This window comes from Gadus morhua, chromosome 6 (assembly GCF_902167405.1).
Source record: "Gadus morhua chromosome 6, gadMor3.0, whole genome shotgun sequence".
NCBI lineage: Eukaryota > Metazoa > Chordata > Actinopteri > Gadiformes > Gadidae > Gadus > Gadus morhua.
The window spans coordinates 7,340,986-7,360,555 of record NC_044053.1 but is presented as its reverse complement, the minus strand read 5'-3'; the positions used below and the strand labels follow the sequence as shown (position 1 = coordinate 7,360,555).

The following is a 19,570-nucleotide window of genomic DNA, read 5'->3' as shown; positions in this document are numbered from 1 at the left end:
ATGATGAAATTAGTATATTGTTATTGTTAGAACTCAAATTTGTGTGATTATTTGCTCCATTCTTGGTCAAAAACTCTCATTGGAAAACAACGTTGTGGATTGTGCCGTTTATCCAGTATTAGAACAATAAACTATTATTAGATATATTGGACAATTTGACATTTGATAATGGACATTTGTAGGTGTGTTTGAAACCCTGCATAATAATGACCTACCCAGACTGCACCTGTCCAGTGTGCGCAGATGAGAGGGCACGCGGAGAAGGGGCAGGTAGTCCTTTTATGGGTCTAGTTTCCTTCCTGTTGGTTTGCTCCAGCCTGGAGGAGAGCGCGAGAGTAGTTGAGATGAGAGCAGCGAACTGCTGCCACAACCGCCACAGCGCTCATCCCAAAACGCGCTTTTCTTCCTAAAAAAAATACTTTGAATGCCGACAAATCAAATTAATCCTACAATTGAAGAGTCGTTAAAAAAATACGGAATTTATACGGAAATTCACAATAGTGTTAACCATTTATTTCGTGCTTTTAATCGTTCTGCGAGGAGACAGTGGAATGGTTCGCGTTATCTTCCGTGTCGTTTCCAGCTCAGCATGGGAACTGCGGTGTCCAAAAGGAAGAATATGAGGAACGACGCGATATCTTCTGTAGCCGCAAAAGTTAGGTGAGTACTTGGTCAGCCGGAGGTGCGCGCGTCAGGTGCGTCTCCGGGCACAGTGTGGTCCGTGATTTATTTTACGCTGTGCAACAGAATATATGTTCTTTATTATCGTTAGGGATAAAACACTCAATAGTGAAACGTTATGGATTGCACTGACAAATCTTTGATGATTTGAGTTTGTGCTCTATAACTTCAACTTTAAAACTTGCGCTGTCTTTAAATAGTCTTTGCTGATTCACTCATGACTCGTTTATTGGAAACTAATTTAGCGCCGGTGGACTTGAAATAGAAACAGATCGGATTAGTTCAGCCTTTCTGTTTGATTGACTTCCTATATTTTCCTTACAATCTGTGGTTTAAACTGGTGTAGTGGTCAAGAAGATCTCGCTTTGCTGTGACTCGGTCGTGTGGTTGAGACGGTCCGTGACTAACACACGGCGAATATTTAACGTCTGACATGCCACTTGAAAGTTGTCGTGTGTGATTAATCATGTTCCCAGTTGCCTTCACCACGCGAACTCTGTCACTGTTGTGCGCTCGTGGGAGTAGAGGACGTACGGTGTAGCCTTTATGACCCTCTTCCTCCTTCGCTCCTCCTCCTCTCCCACGCACTAGCCGCATCTTTCATTTCCAGCGGGCATTGGAAAACTCTTTCCATCACTCTCTCTCCCCCTCTCTCTCTCCCCCTCTCTCTCTCTCTCTCTCTCTCTCTCTCTCTCTCTCTCTCTCTCTCTCTCTCTCTCTCTCTCTCTCTCTCTCTCTCTCTCTCTCTCTCTCTCTCTCTCTCTCTCTCTCTCTCTCCCCCCCCCCCCCCCCCTCCAGTTGCGGCTCACTCCCACCCGTGTTAGGATGCGACCACGCCGGCACGTATACACTTGTCGTTCGTACATATGCCCTTATTCACAGCGACCTTAGGCTAACACTTACAGCCAATCATGTCAGTTTTGTGCTCAAGTCTTATCCCTCTCCCATCTTTGTAAATATTCTCTCCCTCTCTTCCTCCTTCTCTCTCTTTCCTCCAAACTGTCTCTCTCTCCTTCTCTGTCTCTCTCTCCTTCTCTGTCTCTATCCTCTACCAGTTTAAAAGGCTTTATTGGCATGGGAATAAAAAAAATACATTGCCACAGCACAAACAAATAATAAATAATAGTAGCACAAAATGTAAACATAATTAACAATTTTATGAATAACTCTTGCACTCTACCTTTTCCCCCCTCAAACTCAACACTATTAACAGAATCACTTTAATTGCATCATGTGTGACTAGAGTCTGCAGGAATGTGCCTGCTACCTGTCCACTACAATTAGAGCGCCTTCTGGCGCCCTCTGCACCCACTTCCCTGTAATCACAAAGGCTAAAGATAAGCTGATTTCCAAAGTAGCATTGTGTATGCGTAACGTGTATGTCGCTATTATGTGTGTGTGTGTGTGTGTGTGTGTGTGTGTGTGTGTGTGTGTGTGTGTGTGTGTGTGTGTGTGTGTGTGTGTGCGTGTGTGCGTGCGTGTGCGTGTGCGTGTGCGTGTGTGTCTGTGTGCGTGTGTGTCTGTGTCTGTGTCTGTGAGAGATTGCATTTCTAAATTAGTTTCTCAGTGTACTGTGTGTGTATGTGTGTGTTTGCAAGCATGTGCGAGAACATGTGTGCATTAGTGTATGTGTGTGTGTGTCTATGTTTGTTCCCTCTTTGTCACAAGGAACAATGGGTAGAACCAGCTGAAGGGCTTTAATCTCCTTTCTGTCATTTCCTCTCTGCTCTTCTTTCCTTCTCTCCCTGCCTTATTCTCCTCCTGTTTGTCTTTGTCATATTTTACTCTTCCTCTCCTCTCCTATCCCCTCCTCCCCTCTCCTCTCCTCTCATCTCCGTTCTCCTCCTTTTCCTCTCTCCCTTTCTCTTCTCCTCTCATCTCCTCTCTGCTCCTCTATTTTTCCTCTCTGCTCCTCTCCTCTCTTATCCTCTCCTCAGCCTGCTTGTAGAACTATTTGTATTCTTGTTTCCTATAATTATTTTGATGTTGTAATATTGTGGTATTATAAGTCCAGCATGTTGACGCACGCACGCCATACACGCACACGCACACACACAGTATCAGCAGTATACAGAGTTTTGCATATCGCTTGTCCCATATGGTTGTTTTAAACAAACTCTGTGGAGCGTTGTTGTTTATTTTAAACAACAAAGATCCAATTCTTTGGTTTCTGCTTAAACATTTTTCTGGATTAACAACTACTTTTTGGCCCCATTGCCTCTTTCCTATGTCATTATAATATTGTCATTATAATATCATTTTTTTTGAGCATTAATCCAGTTTAGGACACATTGCGATAGGTCATCCTCATATCTGCCTAGAAATCCAACATTTGAATGAAAGCACTACAGATGTAAGAACTCATCATCATTAAACATGTAGAACATAAAGCCTGACCTTACAATGTGAGATATGAGATGAGGGATTAATGACTTGTCAAATACCATACACCTGTACACAGACAATAACCGACAACATGTAATCGCATCCCGGCCCCTGTCATCCAGAACACCAGCTGGGGTGTGCTGCGTGACCCCTACTTCAGGGCATGAGTGTTCGTCATCAGAGATTTGACCGCGTACGCAACCTGCGGCTCACTACTGCTAAACACTCAAATACCGCCTTCTGGCAGGTCTGACCCTTAAAATGCTCTCTCCTATCGGCTAAACCATCAAATACTGTCCTCTGGTTGGTTAAAGCCTAAAATAATGTCTCCTGGTTGGCTAAAGCCTAAAATACTATCTCCTGGCTGAATCCTTTAATAATGTCTTACGATAAGCTTGACCCTAATAACACTATCTTCTGGTTCACTTTACCTTAAAATGCGGTATACCGTATGGAAAATCCAAAACAAAATCCTTAAATCAGTAAGTCCTGAGAGTGTATAGAGTGGGTTAGTTAGAGTGTCGACGAGGTACAGTGTGTGTTACGTACAGTGTGTGTGTTATGTAAGTGGGCTTGAGGTAGAGTGTGTGCTAGGTGGAGGGTTTGGTAGGTAGAGTGGGTACGGTTTTTGAATGTCTAATTGGAGGATTGTCTTACTCAGCTTTCTGGCCCCCAAAGTGTAATTTAAGGCGTAGTTGTGGTCTGAGGCAGCGCAGCATCATCACGTTCAGACTTTAGATTTGAATTCAAGCAGCGCTGCAAGGTGGTGCATGACGATGCAGACGGCAGAGATTTGTCTCTGCTTCTCTGGATCGGAGAGAGAAGACAGACAGCCTGGGATCAGAAGTAACTCAGTCTGCTTTGGTTTGGTGTCATCTTGGATCAGGCGGTACGACTATGTTATAGCAGAACTGCTAATGCTACCCCTCCTAAAAACTAAAGCTTTTAGGAAGGGATCTTAACCACTGTATATGTACAGTGGCCAGTTTGCACGGCGTTCATTCGAAACCTTTACAGGCATTTTTTTTATGGTTAATTGCTTCCGGGCAAGTTGGTTTGTAAGGCTTGGTTTGGTTGAATGATTAATATAATTAATAAATGCATTAGTGTAAGTATGTTGATTCTTAAAGCACTATTCGAAACAGAACGTTTGGCTTAAGTGCTTTGACAGAACAATTTACCATTAAATATGTATACACCTCAGTTCGGGAGGAAAGCATTAAACAGAGTTTATGTGTAGTGGCAGAATAAGAGAGAGGTAAATTAACACAGCACTTACAGATCCCCACAGCAGTCTTCAGGAGGATGGCTGTGACACATATTAATGTGTAACATCTTTCAATGTTATTCTGTCAACAGAACTAATACAAGATGAATGTCTTCTTAATTGCTGCCTATAAACTGTTATCGCCGGCAACTCATTGTATTATTTTAAATATAATGTAAAATAAATCATGTTACCGTCTTGTCTCAACCCTTCTCAATTAATTAGTTTAAGTTTGTATGTATTACTAACCTCTCCGCACACGCACACACACACACACACACACACACACACACACACACACACACACACACACACACACACACACACACACACACACACACACACACACACACACACACACACACACACAGACACACCTTGCGTCTTATTTAACCCTGGGGGATTGTTGGTAATGGCTTCTCAGCCTCTGTTGTACAAAACAAACGTCTCCTAATGAAGCCATCGGCCTTTTGACAAGCATGTGCGTGCGTGCGTGCATGTGACACACATAGAGGCTGAGAACTGCATGCTGCATGTCAGAAATCCACTGATTGCTGTCTCTGTCTCTGTCTCTGTCTCTCTCTCTCTGTCTCTCTCTCTCTCTCTCTCTCTCTCTCTCTCTCTCTGTCTCTGTCTCTGTCTCTGTCTCTGTCTCTGTCTCTGTCTCTCTCTCTCTCTCTCTCTCTCTCTCTCTCTGTCTCTCTCTCTGTCTCTCTCTCTCTCTCTCTGTCTCTGTCTCTGTCTGTCTCTGTCTCTGTCTCTGTCTCTCTCTCTCTCTCTCTCTCTCTCTCTCTCTCTCTCTCTCTCTCTCTCTCTCTCTCTCTCTCTCTCTCTCTCTCTCTCTCTCTCTCTCTCTCTACCCAGCTCTACAATGCTGGTGTCCGGTCTACTCTGTTGCACCGCTCTAATCTCGACTATGGTCTCCTCAACGGTTCTACTCTACTCTTATCTTGTAACTTTCTACCCGTGGTGCTGAGGCAGGGCTTCAGATGGAGTCGTTGGTGGAGAGAAGAAGGGAGAAACACGGAGAAGTAGTCCTCATCGCCCTGCAGACACTAATGGCTGCTGCGTCTCCCTAGCTACCGACCCCGATCACATCTGTTCATGTTCTCAGTTTTACAGCCGTTCGTGTTTCATAACAGAGAGTGTTGTGTAAGCCAGCCTTTTGGGTCTGATCTTTATTTTCGGTCGTTCTTTTTGTATTCCGAGCACCGTCTTCAGGGGAGTGCTGGGTTCAGCGTCCCTGTAGAGGGAGAGGGGGGAGGGGGGAGGGAGGGTGGAGGGTGGAGGGTGGAGAGCAAGCAGGAGGATGTGAAACAGCAAGTGTTTACCCCTCCCCGGATGTTAACCTGATACTGTCAACAGGATCCCCTTTAATCACAAGGAAGGATGTGAGGGGGGAGAATCAGGGGAGGAGAGGGGTGCTTGGGACAGGGGAGAGAGACTCAAAGGAGATCAAGGGGAGGATAACAGAGGAAGGGGAGAACATGATGAGGAGGAGAGAGAAACAGATCACTCGCAAAAAGTTTATGTCTTGTTGCTGCAAGGGGAAAAAAACAACGTATGCTTGTTCCTAAAAAAGCTTAAGCAGCTATGAGAACGCACCCACAAATTATGTGACCCCCTTGGGGCAGCTGGGTGTTGTCTTGCATGGTTGACAACGCCGTCTGTGTATGGATGTGCGTAGGATAGGCGAATGTCAGGCACCCTTGTAAAGCACTTTGAGGGGACATAGAAGGAAGGCACTTACAGAAATGACCCGTAGCCCTTTACTAATGCCCTCATGTTCAGACATATAGAAGCCATGGTGACATGGCTGTCTGTTCGTCAAGCCTCCTTCAGAACAGAGGCTTAAGAACCCTGGTCGTGGCCACTTCTCTGGGATCTGTGGCCTTCTTCCCGCTTGCGTCACATGACCTGTCTTTTGGAGAGCCGCCTACTGCTGCTGACTACCTTTTAGTGGCTCTGTATTGTACACATATACACACACGCACAAAACACAAACATTCATACACATGCATGTACACGCACAAAAAAACATGAAACAAATTCATGAACTTGCATGCACTGATCCAATCAGCACACATGTATCAACCAGACGTACACACGAATATGCACTCATCCACACAACTTGTGTGTGTGTGTACGTGTGTGTATGTGTGTTTGATGTATCTGTTAATGTGTGTTTGTGTGCGTGAGTACTTTTGTTTCTATGTTTGATGTGCCGTTATGGGTCTCTGTGTGTGTGTATCTGTGTCCATTCCCTCACTTGGATGAGAACATGCTGGGTAAAGCTTTTAAATACACACTACGCACACTTCCACACTAAACTACACACACTACACATCACTACACATCAGTACCCCTGGCCAGCGAGGGTTTAAGTGAGTGGGTCGGGGGGGGGGGTTGACGTGGTCATGGTTGAACGATGTCGGTGCCCTGTGTTTCTCTTACTTCCTGTTGTGATGTATTATTTATGCATGGTCCATGGCGACAGTCAAGTGGTGCATAGAGTCAGAGAGCTCAGGAAGGTCGTGGTTTGAAGCTCGTCATGTACCGGTGGGTTCTATGATGGAAATGGAATCATAAATTAGGCATTGTGTGTGTTTTTGTGCTTTCAAAGTAAGCCTATAAAGTGTAGATACTTTTGATCTGGTAAGTTAGAACTGTTTAAAACTGATTAACTCTGTTTGAAGGCTCCTTTATTAGCAAGGTGTCCCGATGAACAGAGAGCACACCCCTGAAAAAATTTGCGGAGCGCTGTAGTGACTCCTCTGAGCTCTAACAGACGATCCACATATGATATCTAATAATATATACGTCCTAATATATCACAAGATCCCCTCATGTTGCAGTACTCAGAGCAGACGGATGTTAACCGTGGTTCAGCTCTTAGCTGCCGCTCCAGGTCCCATGTCACCTGTCCCAGCCGCATGTGCAGCCTGTGTTTAATTACTGCCGTCGTCGTAGCAGCAGATCCCTGGATCCTGCTCTGTGTGTGTGTGTGTGTGTGTGTGTGTGTGTGTTTGTGTGTGTGTGTGTGTGTGTGTGTGTGTGTATGTGTGTGTGCGTGTGTGTGTGTGCGTGTGCGTGTGCGCGCGTGCGCGCGCGCGTGTGTGTGTGTTGTGTTGCACGTCTGTGACCTGAATCTTTCATTTCTCGACAGGGCATGCATCATACAGACGGTAAAGTGCAGCATAGCTCACAGTGATCAGTGATTCTAGTGCATGTATAATGAAATGCTCGTGCAAGTTCTGTGCGTGCAGAAGGCATTGAATGTTTGTATTGACGTTTGTGTGATATTTAAGCTACCGGTATGTGTGTGTGTGTCTGTTTGTGTGTGTGAGTCAACACAGTCCCTGTGACTGTAAATGCATTGGCATGTGTGTGTGTGTGTGTGTGTTTGTGTATGCATGCATATATTTCTGTCTGTGTGCATACTGTATATGTAAGTGCATGTGTGTCTGTGTGTGCAATCTGTGCGCCCATTTCTGTATATGTGTGTGCGCACATAACCTGTGCTCAATGCACTTCTAGTGTTCAGCATGCACATGGAGTATGTGGTAGTGAAGGATGAAGAGGAGGAGGAGGAAGGGGAGGGGGTGCTGAGTGGGAGACAGTGGGCCCTGGCAGCACTACTAAACACCCTTCTTGTACAACTGTTGGCTTTCACTGTACGTCTCAGCGCCAGCCGAGGTGTGAGAACCACCGTAGAAATCCATCCATCTCTGCTCAGAACCAAAGCGTGATACAGTTTAACATTAGGAGCATGAGATACGTGCAGTTTAACATTAGGAGCATGAGGTGCATGCAGTTTAACATTAGCAGCATGAGATACCTGCAGTTTAACATTAGCAGCATGAGATACGTGCAGTTTAACATTAGGAGCATGAGATACGTGCAGTTTAACACTAGGAGCATGAGATACCTGCAGTTTAACATTAGGAGCATGAGGTACGTGCAGTTTAACATTAGGAGCATGAGGTACGTGCAGTTTAACTTTAGGAGCATGAGGTACATGTAGTTTAATAACCTCAGCATTAGCAGCATTTAGTTTGATATGAATAGTGGAATTATATTATGATACTCTTAGCATGAGGTGCATTTAGCTTAATAACCTTAGGATGAGCAACGTTAGTTTATTGTTAATAGCATGATTTGCATTAAGTTTCCTATTTTTTATTTTAAGTCAAGCATGATCTTTAGTATATCTGTCTGTTTTTTGAACCGCAGTCAAAGGTAGGGTAGCCAATTTGGAGAAACGAGGCAGACTAAGCTAGGTTTTATAAGTAAGCGACCAAAAATAGTCCTCCCTCCAAAGACTCCGTTCATGCGCAATGAGTACATTTGCAGAGTGCCTTCAGGTAGCCCGGTCGGCAGGTAAGACATCCATTATTCAGGCTGATTGGGCGGGCTTATTACGGGCCTGTAAAAACCACGGAAACAGGATATTACCTTTTTTTGGTCAGAGCATATCATTTATTGATTGCTGTGGGATGTAAAGGGTATTTCAGCGAACAAGCTTCTAAACTAAATAACCTACCCTACCTTAGCTTAAGACACATTTATTAATGTATCGTATTGACGAGATCAAGGAATAGAAACTCATCCAGACGTCTGCCTTCAGATGTGAAGTGTCTTAACTAAGGTTCAATCTGAACAGCAATTATGTATCTGTGTTCGGCTGACTGCGTCTGTTCAGCCCTATGCACACGGTGGCTTTGTCTTCATGTGGCTGTGCGTGTGTGTGTATGTGTGTATGTGAATGTCTGTACCTGGTATGATGTGTGTGTGTGTGTGTGTGTGTGTGTGTGTGTGTGTGTGTGTGTGTGTGTGTGTGTGTGTGTGTGTGTGTGTGTGTGTGTGTGTGTGTGTGTGTGTGTGTGTGTGTGTGTGTGTGTGTGTGTGTGTGTGTGGGTGCAGCAACCCTCCCCAGAAGAGAGGAACCTGTTTATTTGGAGGACGGTGGAGTTGACAGCCCCCCCCCCCCACCCCCCTGCTCCCCGCCCCTTACCTCATGGAGTGGGTCATTACACCCAGGGAGGGAGTGAGAGAGTGAGACAGAAGGAATCGGTGTCCTATGGAGTGTATATGCCTCCCGGCCTCTTGCCGTGAAATGGCCTCTCTATATTGTTTGACCTACTTGACTTCAGGGAAAAGCGACGGCAAATCGACCGATGAGAGGTTACCTGAGCCCCAGGAGGTTAAAGATGATGCGTTCATGCTCTCCATGCTTAGCCTGACGCCCTCACACATACGTCACAAGGTGTCTAGCCTCAAGTTCCAGATGCAAACTTACAGGGTAAGGGTGGGAGAGAGGGAGAGTTCTTTGTTCTGTGTTTCTGAGGTTAAAGCTGTTCTGTGTTTCTGAGGTTAAATCGGTTCTGTGTTTCTGGGGTCAAATCGGTTCTGAGTTTCTGGGGTTAAAGCTGTTCTGTGTTTCTGGGGTCAAAGCTGTTTTGTGTGTCTGAGGTTAACGCTGTTCTGTTTTTCTTGCAGAGCAGCACGTGCATTCGGAGATTACCTTCCCCACAATAACCAGGAGAACCACAACGGAGGAGGTGAATTCAGATAATTTCTCCATGGACTGAAACGGAAAGCAGAAGCTCTCTGAAGCTATATGCAGCATATGTTTAATAATATTAGTGTGTGTGTGTGTGTGTGTGTGTGTGTGTGTGTGTGTGTGTGTGTGTGTGTGTGTGTGTGTGTGTGTGTGTGTGTGTGTGTGTGTGTGTGTGTGTGTGTGTGTGTGTGTTGTGTGCAAGCTGTAGAGTTAGTGTACCGTATATGTGCAAGCTGTATTGTTAGTGTGTGTGCTTGTGTGTGTGCGCGTGTGTTTGTGCGCCTGGTGTTCTGTTCAACACCTGTCCGTCTCTACAGTGCTGTTTGTCCTCTCTCATCGTCTGACAGACACTATCGTATGACTGTCACAGATTGTCACCTACTTCCCCAGCTTCATAAAAACACCACAGATGCAGAATTATAACACACTTTTTTATATTATGCCAGACAGAAAGGCAAACTGAATGCAGAATAGCCATTTGAAAGCACAATTCGGTAGGTTACTTAGATGTCCATAAATAATCATACTGTGTAATTTACTGCTTGGGTAATTATCTGCTTGGGTTGTGACGTATTAGCCTCTGCTAACATGCTCCATTCCCTTTTGGCCGGTCGGCAGGCTAACCAACGCTGCTTTCAAAGGTCGTTCTGTACACTTGTAATAAACACACTTTGTAATAAATCACGGAAAGGGGGGGATTATATTTTGTAGTCCTTTTTGTCCTCTGTATTCCGAAAGAGAACAAATTGTAACATGTTCCTTACATTCTGTTAAAGCCATTCCACATTGTATCACACACACACACACACACACACACACACACACACACACACACACACACACACACACACACACACACACACACACACAGACACACACACACACACACAAACACACACACACACACACACAATCACACACACCTCACCATCCTCAGGCTTTTGTGGCTTTAGTGTTCCGCCTTTCGTCTCCACGTACCTACACATAAACTCACACACGCATACAAACACACACACACAGCACCTTCTGTCGGCCTCTCTCTCTCTCGTAATCGAAAAAAGCTTTTTTTTTCTCACAAACATTTACCGGCCTGCTGCCAGGCCACCGAGAGACAGAGTCACAGATATTGTTCGTCTCCATCAGTATTTCACAATGCCTCTATATTTTCTTTTATCGCTCTCCGTCCCCTCTCTCTCTCTCTCTCTCTCTCTCTCTCTCTCTCTCTCTCTCTCTCTCTCTCTCTCTCTCTCTCTCTCTCTCTCTCTCTCTCTCTCTCTCTCTCTCTCACTCTCTCTCTCTCTCTCTCTCTCCCTCTCTCTCTCACTCCCTCTCTCTCTCTCTCTCTCTCTCTCTCTCTCTCTCTCTCTCTCTCTCTCTCTCTCTCTCTCTCTCTCTCTCTCTCTCTCTCTCTCTCTCTCCTCCCCCGCTCTCCCTCTGCAGATCATCTGTTGTCTGACACCTTCCTAGGCCACGACGTCAACGGCTCCAGCGACACCAACCGTCTGCAGACCCCCACCCTGCCGCCACCGGCAGGCCCCTGCACACCCGGCGCGAAGCCCACCACCAAACCTCCCCAGCTAACCGTCCAGCCGCCCCAGGGACCCCAGTACCTCCCCGCCCCCCAGGACGACCCCTCCCAGCCCAGCCAGGCCAGCACCCCTAAGCCCCTCGGCCCCCAGGGCCCGTCCAAGCGGCGTCTCACCTCGGACCGCAGCCTCTCCACGGAGGAACCCCCGCCGGGCGCCGGCCTGACCTCGAAGCCCCCCAGGGTGTACGCCGTCTCCAAGGAGCCCGGGGGAGCAGGGGCGATGACTCTGGGCGGGGCCCGCGGCAGCGAGGAGAGCCTGGAGCTGGACGTCCTGAGGAGCTCCAAGGGGGAGGAGCACCACCACCACCACCCCCATCCTCCTCCGCCTGCTCCACCCACCACCACCACCCCCCAGGGATCCTCGTCCTCCCTCTCCCAGCCACCCCCGGGCGCCTCCGCGGCAGCCGCCTCCCGGGGCCATCACCGCGGCAACCACCACCGCAGCACCGGCGGCCACCACCACTCCCACGGCCACCAGGGGGCCGGCGGGGCGGCCCAGCCCCCGCAGCCCCTGCGGAGCTCCGGGAGCGCCCACAACATCGGCGACTGGCCGGGCAGGAGGGGGGGCTCCCGGGAGGACTGCCGGCCCGACTGCGCGGCCTGCGCGCGGCCGCCGTGCCGCAGCCAGCGCTCCCTGGACCTGGACACGTCGCCCCGGGACGGCGGGAAGCACCGCAAGAAGCTGGAGCGCATGCACAGCGAGGACAAGACGTCCACCGACGACAGGGGTGAGACGGGGGGGGGGGGGGGGAGGGTGGAGAAGTCTGAGGGATGGATGTGGTTATGTACGCAGGAGTGGATGGATGGTCGGTTAGACAGAACGACAGACTGACAGACTGACAGATTGATCAAATGGAGAAGGCGGAATTGATGGATGCTGAAGGGATTGAAATGAAGAGAGAGATGGATAGATGGGTGATAAATGAATTGGAGGGAGGGCTGAGTAAGATGGATGGATGGATCGAACAGACAGATGGAGGAACAATACGGAGGGTTAAATTGATGGATGGATACGATTGATTGAGGGTCTTACAAGTGGATGTGTCGATAAATGGGTAAAGGGCGACGGGTGTGTCGAACGCTGCCTCTCTGACTGTCTGTTTGTTTGTTTGTGTTTTCTCTCCAGATGACACTTCTAACAGCTGGTTCCCCAAAGAGAACATGTTCAGCTTCCAGACGGCCAGTACTACCATGCAGGCGTGAGTACCGCAACGTTAAATTCCTCACATAAACGCCTCAATACACTTGAAATGAAATCGACTGGCTCTAGAAAATTGTGTGTGTGTACTCTCATCATTTGACTGGGCTGAAATATTAGCTCACTGCTTTCGGTTTTCAGAGACCGAACATGCAATGATAGTTAATCAAAGTGAAATTATAATGAAAGCTTGCCAATGCACTGGGCTACCGTGAGGATATGCAATGTGAATAACCCGAGAAATGTATTGAATTTGCTGTCAAAGATTTCGCTGTGGTCATACGATGGAGCCTGTGGCCTTCATCTTCATGCTTGGTTCATTCAACTCTCTCACCCTGGAACTCCAAGAGAAGGCTGAGTTCATTATTCAATATATTAAAAGGGACCAGAATGTACTTCATGGAATTATTCTGAACATACAATGAGGGATAATAGATCCAAGTCAAGTAATTGATAATAATAAATAAAATAACCTAAGTGCATACATTATTAGCATTGGGAGCCCTCCAGTGGAATCAAACCCTCAAAGCTGGCAGTAGTTAATGCCGCTCTGTACCAATTGAGCAACAATGGACCATGTTTATTAATATATAGCATATTAACCCATACATACACAAACACAAAACCAAACACGTGCAGGCCCAACCAAACACACGCACACATGCACACACTCACACTCTCTTTAAACCCAGTCCCTGACTCTCTAATTACCTCCTTTTGCTTGAGCCTTTGATTACAACCATTTGGTACATAGGTCGCTCTCTTCCTCTCTCTCACTCTCGCTCTGCCTCTCTCCCCCACTCACTCTCTCGCTTGTTCTCTCTCACACCCTCGCTCGCTCCACTCTCTGCAGCTCTTGCCCTCTCTCTCTCTCTCTCTCTCTCTCTCTCTCTCTCTCTCTCTCTCTCTCTCTCTCTCTCCTTCTCTCTCCTCCACCTCCACCTCATCCAATTCATCTCATCCCACACTCCCCTATGTCTTTTCATGTGTCAGCACCTCCTTCTCTCTCCCCGTTTTCTCTTCCTCTCTCTCTCCCCCTCCTCTCTCCTCTTTATCCGTCCATCTCTCCGCCCCCTCACCTGACCTGCCCTCTATAATTAACCATAACTCACCACCCTGATCTCTGGCCCGACCTCCCCCCGCCGCTCGACGACGAGTGTCTCCAGTCTATGAGAGGAGGAGGAGGAGCCGCTCAGAAACATCTATAGAACGCCCAAAGGCATCACCGGCCCCCCGCGCCACCGCCGCCACCCCACCCAGCTCCACCGTACACATACAGCGTCCTAGGATAGCGTTTATTGAGCGCTCCGTCAGCTCTTGCGTTCGGCAGGAATCAAAGGAAGAAGGTGCCCGATGGCGCCGTCCAAACTAGGAGAGAAACATGCAGAGATAACATTAAACCCCCCACTTTCACTCATAAGCGATGTCATTTGATTTTGATTTCTTTTTGCGTTCTTTCTTTGCTGCCTCACAGAACCTACGCATTTTTTTGGTATTGGGCACTGAGTCGTGAAAGTCTGACCTCACATCGACCAGCTTTTCATCCTTTAACACGGGCTTGATGCATCGTGACATCATTGAGTTTGTCAGGTTTCCATTTGTCTCCACATGACTCAATTCATTCGATACTACCAGGTTTTCTTTAACCCATCGAATACTTGTCTTTGCTTCCAGGAAAATATTGATTAGAATGTAGAGAAGAACAGCGATTAAAGTTAATAGTCGCAATGCATCAGGAGTAACTGTGATACAAAACACCTGCAGGATTAGTAATAGTTGTCTGATGATGTGTTTATGGAATACTGCTCCCCTGTTGAGTTTAATCAATCTGTTAATCCCCTGTCTGCCTCTCTTTCTCTTCCTCTCTTTCTCTCTGTCTTGTTCCACCTCTTATGCCAACTGATCCAATGGCGCAGAATATCGTGAGTAAAGTTCTTGTTAACACTTGGCCCCACCCTCCGCTCACAACCCACTGCACCTTTTTTTTTATTTGCTTGTCGAGATATCTCTACCTATCTCTCTTTTCATCCAGATCTCTCTCTCTCTCACTCTCACTCACTCACTCACTCACTCTCTCTCTCTGGCTTCTGATTGGCTACCACACCTACCACAAAGAGCAGAGGGCACACGTCTCCTCCTCATGTGCTGAATATGCTGTTGGTTTCACCTTTGACCTCACCCTCCCTTCCCTCCTTGAGTGTTTGAAGTTATGGCTTCCTGCCGCGGAACCCTTCTTATATACCGAATAAGAGTAGTAGAGATGTAGATGCAAAAATGTCGAAGATTTTGAGACTTTTATCATTTATAAGTATTGTTATTAAGTGGTTGGTCCAATCCATCTTGCGGCATTAACATGGTGTGAGCATCACGACAGGGTGTCCTCGTGCTGCAGGCATGTGCTGTGGCCGCCTCTACCCACAATGCTTTTGTACTCCTGTCTGAAATGACTTTTATATGCCAACAGTGCAGCGCTACTATAAACAGGAAAGCACTCATTGTAAACTCCTAATGTGCTCTTCTGACACGGTAGTTCACGGGCCTTTAGAGGAACATACAGCGTTATTGTATGGGAAAGTGTGTACCGCTCTCGCTCTAAGAGAAAGCCATTAAGCCGGTGAATACGTTCACTCTATTTTTATACAGACGTGGCATAAAGTATAAGGTACATTCGGGTCTGTTTTTGAGTGCTATGATGCTTCCAGAGAAAGGCTAGAGGCTGTTTTAGGCCCAGTCCACATGATGCCAAAGGTTTTTAGAGAGGAAGAGGTTTTGAAGAGGTCATGACAACAGAGGTTTTGGGGCCTGAAAACTTTTAGCGTCTTCCAGAGTGGAGTTTTTTCTAAAACATAGGTTGAACCATAGCTACGTGAAAACGATGCCGACAAGCAGAAAGTATTAGAGAAGCCGTTATACCCAGGCTCGTGGTTTTATTCTGGGATTTTTGCATTTTCAGTGGAAAAGTTAGACCACCATCTACTTGCCTTGCATACTTGCTACATCATTTTCCTCGTTCCGTTCTGAAGCGGATACAAAACTCTTTTGAAAACGTTATTTATGTTCCCGAAACCAGTGTCAAAGAGTTCAGACATCTTTCAAATGTGGCATTCTAAACCAAACAAACAATCAGAATGGTACATACAATTATCTCCTCCACGGATGTCGATCTGATATTGATATTGGCACAAAATAACAACGTCAAGGACGTTGAAACACAATGAAACAAGAATTTTATCAAATAAAAACAAAACTCTTCACCCCAACAATAAAGTCTCAGACTCAACCACAGACATAACCCCCCGTCCCCACCCACGCGTGTAGAACTCCTGTGATTAGCTGATGACAGCAAAATGCGCTCTGGAGATAACGAGGTCGTCTTGCTGGTTTGAGAGGCCGGTGATTACCCCTGGATAACGAAGGCCCCCCGGCCCCTCATGACAGATCCTCCAGTTAGCCTGACACCCTCTCGGGCCCCCGCACGCCAACGTGAAGTGCACACGTGGAAGAGACTGTCCTTGAAATGTACATTGATATACAAAATTGATTTTCTTCCGACATTGACGTGGAGACCATATAATTTTTCTACAATCTTACTTTCAGTGGGAACTTACTAGAAGCATTTTGACAGCACATCCATGATACATGAGTTGTATAGGGCTACCATTTCAAGTTCTAGCTGAAACTCACTCTGCATCTGACGTATAATACAGTAGTTTGTCTTACTCAGGTACGCCAGAGCTCATTATGTCAGAATCTGACTTTGCCAGAGGAAGAACATCGCCAATGTAAAGCTTTGAGGTGAAGAATGAATCTGCAACATTGCATTTAAAGAGAGCAGATAACCAATGTCCCCCCAAGCTCATGCCTGTATCGGTCGCAGACTCTGCTCCTCCTTGCTGCACCTCCTTTGTTGCTGTGACATGCAGTGGTGTGTAGCTTCCACAGTGTATCCTTGCGGTGCTTCTGTGTTTCTTGTGGCACTTCACGATTCTATTCGCTTAGCAATGCTTATGTCAACCCCTCACTGACACCCAGCAACCCAACCCCAACCTGTACTCGCCACACTTGCTCCTCAGGCCCTGCCACCCACGTGACCTCAAGGTCTGGTTCCAGAGCTCGACCTTTTCTGCTTGAACACGAGTTCAGTGTTATATCTATCCTTCTGATGGCATAAATGTAAGGGTTAGACATCATTTTTGGTGGAACTCCACTATCGTAAACTTCCCACATATTAAACAACATGTTTATCGGTTTATTATACAGTGTTGATTTAGTGGCTGGTGACTCAGGGTTAGCATTTAGAGTGCTCTCCACTGCCTTAACATTGAAAGGGCGTAGAAAACACTTCACAAGACTATACAAAGTGTGAGGCATTACGGTACTTTTGCTTGCTGACATTTACTTGCTGAAACATTAGTTAATAATGTGCAAATTGAGGCATTCAAACGTGCGCCTTGCTAACTCCTCCTGCATCACAGGCAGGATCATAATTCTATGTTATTTTCTTTCAGAGGTAAAAATACTATTTCAATATTTATTTCAGTGAGTGAATCTGGATAAATATATAATAATATTTAGGTGGAATTAATTTAGACCTTCCTAAAAGAAAAAGTTTTTTTAACATGAATAGTAGTGAATAGCACATTGTCGAATAGTTTAACATCTACTGGCACACACATTATACACTAACTAATGAGCTTTGGAAAATGTCTCAAATTCATTTTTCTCAGACCATTAACTTTTGGACCGTTTTCTGGGTCAGCTATGGTTCAAACACAACATCTTTGGCGTTAATTTGGGGTACCCCGCCACCCGCTTAACGCTGTCACGCATCCCGGCAGGGCGTTCCGGGGCATCGGCGAGAAAAAGAGGCGCAAAGGAGACCAAGAAACAGCTTCCCAGACTGAGAGGTACCGTGTCCTGGCCTTCCTGTCCCCTAGTGTCCCTTCCCTTAGTGTCTGGTACTTTCGGGTACCGTCCTGTATTGTCTGTTACTGTCTGTCGCTGTACGGTACTGTCCTGTGCTGTCCCCTAGTTTACCCTGCTCCTCCACCATAGTATCCTGTAGCTCCTACTGTCCACTGATATCCCCTAGTGTACAGAAGTGTTTTCTGCTGTCCCCTACGATTAGATTTCGTTTTTTACAGGGACAATACACAGCTCATTAACAGTACCAGAGTCAGCTATAAGCTAATTTTGGTCATCTGTAATTCTGTCACCTCAAATGCAACAAAAAAAATCACACAAGATTGGGACACCACAACAACAACAACATCACAACATTCTGACACCAGACTTTTAACGGAACAACTGCTATCAAAATGTTCTGTTCGTTGTCAGGCAGCGACCAACCTCCAACCTGATAGTGACCCATTTTGAGGTCCCGGACGTAGGTTAAGAAACGCTGCTCTGCGTTCCTGCATGTCCAGGGCCCCGTTTCCCGATAACGATGGATCCACGCTTGTACGATCATTCTCACGATGGATCTTGCGATCGATCTTCAATTTCTTTGGAGCGTTTCCCGAAACTCCTCTTAGGTGAGTCAATCTAGGAAAAAAAAGGGCTTAACCCCAAAGAAATTGATACAAAAGGTTTTTCAATGGATTCTTATACCTCCCGGAAATCCCTAATTTCCAAGATGGCGGCCGAAATGGCGGCGGGGAGCTTGAAATGACTATATCTCAAATTGAAAAAATGTTGCAAAGGAATTTTCAACCGGTTCTGGTACCTCTGGACATGCTTATGGACATACTAAAAATCTAGGAAAATACACCTTCCGGAAAGGCTTAAATTTCAAGATGGCGTCCAAAATGGTGGCCGGGAGCTTAGAATGGCTATATCTCAAATGGAAAATGTTACAAAAGATTGTTTCAACTGATTCTGGTACCTCTATACATTAAGAACGTGCGACAAATCTAGGTAAATATAACTGCTAATAGGCATCATTTTCAAAATGACTGCCTGTAAGCTTACATTGGTTAAATGGTTAAAATTGTTTACTATTCAAACTAGAAAGGTGGTGTTGGTGTTGAACCACATAAATGCCACACTTATTGTGGTCTTTATTCATCCTCATCTTCGGGCTCCTCTGGAAGAAACCTGTTATGTGGATTGTCACATTCCTTAAGTTGACATGGTCCACAGACAGTAGTACAAGGTAGTCCGTATTTTCTGCAAGAGCAGCGGAGTGTCTTGCAGGCAGTTGTACAGTTACAATGAATAATAATAATAATAATAAGAAGAATAAATTAAATTTGTATAGCGCTTAATATGGTACTCTAAGACGCTTAATGAATGACCTTCAAGAGACTGTCTGGAGCAAGATTCATTGTTGACATGAGTGGGACAAATCTATTGTCCTGCATGAACACGTGTTCACTGCACTCAAGACGTTCGTAGGATTGTAACTGTCTACTGACAAGGTGCTGAAACAGCAGAGTAGCCTACGAAAAGAATAGACTGCAATAATATGAATGCTAAAGATATTAAAACACAATTTATTAGGCCCAGGCCGACATATGTATCAGTCCTAATCCTGAATGTGATGTGCGTACATTTTTTCACGGCATTTTCCCCCCTGAAATAATTCCATATTACAAAAATCTAAAATAGCTTGTGTGACAACTACATTTATCTTAATGTGAGAGGCTAGGCATTGACACACGGCTATTGCTGACCTGATTAGGAGAGCTTGGTCTAGATCCTGCCCATATTGTTGGACAGGATGATGTAGGCTATAGGTCTTTTTACACTGCCAAGCCGGTATTTGGTCACAGCTTGGCACTCCCGGCGATTTCACCTTCTTATCTCAAAATTCCTGTGTAAAACCGAGGGGGTCAAATCCCCCGTTCGTCACGGAGCGGGCTTTCTTGGTTCACTGGAGAAGGCGGG

The 19,570-nt window shown here is 46.1% G+C and overlaps 1 protein-coding gene across 3 annotated transcripts in view; it reads left to right on the top strand.

Annotated features, from left to right (window-relative positions):
• The first annotated feature begins 273 nt into the window (after positions 1-273).
• Positions 274-19,570, top strand: part of nsmfb (NMDA receptor synaptonuclear signaling and neuronal migration factor b) — a 39,017-nt gene continuing 19,720 nt past the window's right edge. Inside the window, exons 1-6 of one of the 3 annotated variants that reach the window (XM_030359672.1) lie at positions 274-660; positions 9,833-9,894; positions 11,337-12,212; positions 12,611-12,683; positions 14,599-14,604; positions 17,521-17,589. In XM_030359672.1, the coding sequence (XP_030215532.1) occupies positions 425-660; positions 9,833-9,894; positions 11,337-12,212; positions 12,611-12,683; positions 14,599-14,604; positions 17,521-17,589 (1,322 nt within the window). In that variant the 5' untranslated portion in view covers positions 274-424. The remainder of the gene's footprint in view (positions 661-9,832; positions 9,895-11,336; positions 12,213-12,610; positions 12,684-14,598; positions 14,605-17,520; positions 17,590-19,570) is intronic. The other 2 variants (XM_030359673.1, XM_030359674.1) reach the window with 2 other exon arrangements.